The sequence below is a fragment of the Neolamprologus brichardi genome, chromosome 3 (genome assembly GCF_056152115.1).
Source record: "Neolamprologus brichardi isolate AB-2024 chromosome 3, ASM5615211v1, whole genome shotgun sequence".
NCBI classification, from domain to species: domain Eukaryota; kingdom Metazoa; phylum Chordata; class Actinopteri; order Cichliformes; family Cichlidae; genus Neolamprologus; species Neolamprologus brichardi.
This window is the reverse complement of record NC_142106.1, coordinates 10327266-10330800: the sequence shown is the minus strand read 5'-3', so window position 1 is coordinate 10330800 and position 3535 is coordinate 10327266. Positions and strand designations below refer to the sequence as shown.

Below are 3535 nucleotides of genomic sequence, written 5' to 3'. Positions count from 1 at the left end.
TCTGTTTTTTTAACTGTCCTTTCTCCAAAACAGAAAGTAGCATTACAGCTGTTTCAGGCTGAGAAACACCAAACACTCTTCGTATTATCATTCATATGTCATCCACACAACTATTTTATTTCTTTTTGTCCACTGGGCAGGTGACCTGCAGAATCATGTCTGCCCCAGCTGGATACCTTTTCACACACACCGTGACCTCAGACACGCTCACAATCACTTCTGCTTAGAGCACAATTTCACTTCATTGGTCAGACTTCTTTTAAGTTTGCAGCAGGCAACGTGACTGAGTATTGTGTCAAGATAAGTAGGAAGACCACGCTATAATGGACAGTTTAAGGAAAAGGTCAACTTTACAAGGAATCTTTTTGTTTTGTGTTTTGACAGAAAGATGAGACGTTTGATGTCTTTGAAGTCTGAGCTCTGGGCTTGAGTCACAATGCGGTTTGGTTAGCTTAGCTTAGCATGATGGCTGTAAACAGGGGGAGCAGCTAGCTTGTCTCTGTCCACAGTCAAAGATAAAGAGCAGCTGTACCTGGGCCTCCTTGTTCTGATGGTTGTTTGTCCATAACGGACGTCTTCAGTTCTCACTGCTGAGTAGACCACAGCTGAATCAGTCTCTGTGCAATAAACACATTAAAATTACTGCAACAGTGCTGTGATATTATTACACTACAGCGATGGAGACATTTCATTCTGTTCTTTTAAGCTTATTAAAAGCATTAAATGGTGTCTTTTTATAAATTTATAAATAGCAGCAACTTTTCACAGTTTTTATTTTTTAATCTTAACACCACTGCAAAACAGTGAGAACAAAGAAATCAGGAAGTTTCTGAGAAAAAGAAGAAGGATGACCACAGAGCTGCAGACTGATGCACTTTTACCACAGAGCATGAAGGAAACATGCAGGACCAGTGTTATCAGCCAAACCCAAACACACTGCAGCAAGAAGCTCCATCAAGTCACTGATGGATATAAAGGACGTTTTATCTGTTTAGTCTCTTCATATGTCTCATGTTCACATGTTCCATATCTTAACTGTGTGTACCGACAAACACGCATGTGTGGGCCTCGTCTGAGCCCTGACATTTATGGCTCAGTCACAGCACTGCTGAATGTGATGTCATCCAACAACAAATACCTGCTGTAGAGCTGCAACAAAGTCCTTCTAGAAGCAAATCCACCCACTCTGTCTACATGGCTGTGGACACAATTTAAACACTGAGGCTTCAAAATGCAGCATCTACAATACTCACTCTGCCTCCATCCAGCCTTTATTTAGATTTGATGCATCAGTCTCCATGGTGATGAGTACAATTGGCAGCTGAAACTGTTGTGAACTTCTCCATGAGTCATATTTCCTGTTTCAGAGCTGCTGATTGGCTCTTTGGGCCCTTTACCTTCAGGAGTCATGGACGAAGCACTGAAGTCGTTCACAGAGAGAAGTGTGAACTGATCAAGCAAAGAAACTGAAACATTTCAAACGGAAGAAACTGAACTGTTTCCTAATTCCTGTGACTCTGACCTTTGACCTGTGTGTTTATTATCTTTATTATTTTTAAATCTTTGATGTTTGATGTTTCCCTTTGAATCCCCCTGAAGATACTGACAGTGAAGCACGTACATAATACTCCAGCCTTTCAACTCTGAGCTTATTTAGTTCTATTAATACACTGAAATCGCATTTGTGTCATGAAGAAAGTCTTTAATCAAACAGAATTCAAAGATCAGAAACATTTCATATATGGAGTTAAACATGAATCATTGTTTCAACAATAGATTTATTGTTGTCATAAACAGACAAGAAGACAACAACAAACTGCTCCTCCCATTCAACACATGTCAGTCCATATCCCAGCAAACGAAATCATCTCCATTTACACATCAAATAGAAACATGAATCACTTGTAATGATTAGAAACTTGATAGAATTTCAAATCTAGTTTGGGGAGTCATTCAGTGAGAAACAGTGAAATGATTTTCCATGTGAAAAGGTGGACAGCAGAAACAGAAAGAAACAGTGAGAACTAAAAGAGAAACAAAGAGCTTTGGAACAACGAGGCAGCAGGAGGACAGCTGCAGTTTAACAGCTTCAATTCACTGACAGGAAACAACATTAGAAATATCATCATCCTCAACTCATCTGCTGCACCGACACTGACACCTTCAACGGACACACCTTCACTTTACCAACAGTGCCAATGATTGGAAACATCCTGTGAGTGAAAGTGTGTGTGAAGGTGTGTATGTGTGTGTTAGTATCAGGATCAGAGAACGACAGCTTTCCTCTGTTCCAGTCCAGATTCACTCTGATCCTCTGGAACTTCTTCTGGACTGAGAGAGCAGTGGCACCAGCTGATGTTGAGAGTGTGTAGTATTTACCTTCATAGAAAAATATTGTCCATAATCCAGACTCTATGATTCCCTTCCTCTGCACAGACTCTGCTAACACACCCAGTCCCCACCCTGTACTGTCTCCAACATCAACATCCCAGCTGTGAGTCCCTGAGTTAAAGCCCTCAGAGCCCAGGACAGAGCAGTAAAAATCAAACCTCTCTGGATTATCAGGAAGCTGCTGCCTCTCTCCTCCTCGTCTCACACTGGTCAGATCTTCAGACAGGATGAGTTCTGGATAAGCAGTGTTTGGGTCCAGAATGAGAGGAGTGTAGGAGACCATGTCCTTCATGTTGTTCCAGATGTTGAAGGTCAGGTTGCCCAGGTGTTTGACCTGGTCTATCAGAGCTCCTGAGGGCAGCTGTGGATCATCCAGCAGGGGGCAGCGCTGGACTCTTTCCACTGCAGCCTTGTAGTTGTGCAGGAATGAGACGTCTTCAGCTCTCAGCTCCTCCTCTGTGGCTCTGACTGTGTCTGAAAGAGCTGCTATCTCTCTGCTCAGAGCCTCCATCTTCTCCTTCATCGTCCCACTCTTCTGCTCCTCTTCCTCCCTCAGTGCAGCCAGCCTGGCCTCCTCTTCCTCTGCTAGAAACTGGTGAAGCTTCTTAAACTGCTCCTTAATCTGCCTCTCTATGTGTCGGGCCTGGACCTTAATGTGTTCTGCTGTTTGATCAAACTTCACTTGAACTTCTTCACAAACCTTTAACTTCTTCTTTAAGGGCTCCAGAGTTTCCTGAAGTTCCTTCTTGTGTTGTTGTGCAGCTTCATCGATGGGTCTGATTCTGTGATTGGTGTGTTTTTCTGAGTCTCTGCAGACGAGACACACTGGCTGCTGATGGTCCAGACAGAAGAGTTTGAGTTTCTCAGAGTGCAGACTGCAGAGAGCCTCTGAAGCTCTCTGATCTCTCTCCTGTAAGAACGACTCACACAGGTTCTTTAAAGCCAGATTTAAAGGTGGTTTTGACTTTGAAGATCTTCTCTTACAAACTGGACACTCGTGTGTTGGTCTCTCTCTCCACCATCTCTTCAGACAGTCTTTACAGAAGCTGTGGCTACATGACAGAAGAACAGGATCTCTGAAGACCTCCTGACAGACCGGACAGCAGAGATCCTCCTCTGATCTGGAAGCCATTGAGTCTGTGAG

General features: G+C 43.2%; 1 protein-coding gene across 1 annotated transcript; it reads right to left on the bottom strand.

Moving 5' to 3' along the window:
- Nucleotides 1-2131: 2131 nt before the first annotated feature.
- Nucleotides 2132-3535, bottom strand: LOC148103450 (nuclear factor 7, ovary-like). The gene has a single exon (XM_087838793.1). The coding sequence runs from the start codon at nucleotides 3521-3523 to the stop codon at nucleotides 2132-2134; it is 1392 nt and encodes a 463-aa protein (XP_087694919.1). The 5' UTR covers nucleotides 3524-3535.

Excerpts from the sequence above, each read along its gene's own strand:
- LOC148103450 (XM_087838793.1), bottom strand. The coding sequence starts at position 3,523 with ATGGCTTCCAGATCAGAGGAGGATCTCTGCTGTCCGGTCTGTCAGGAG.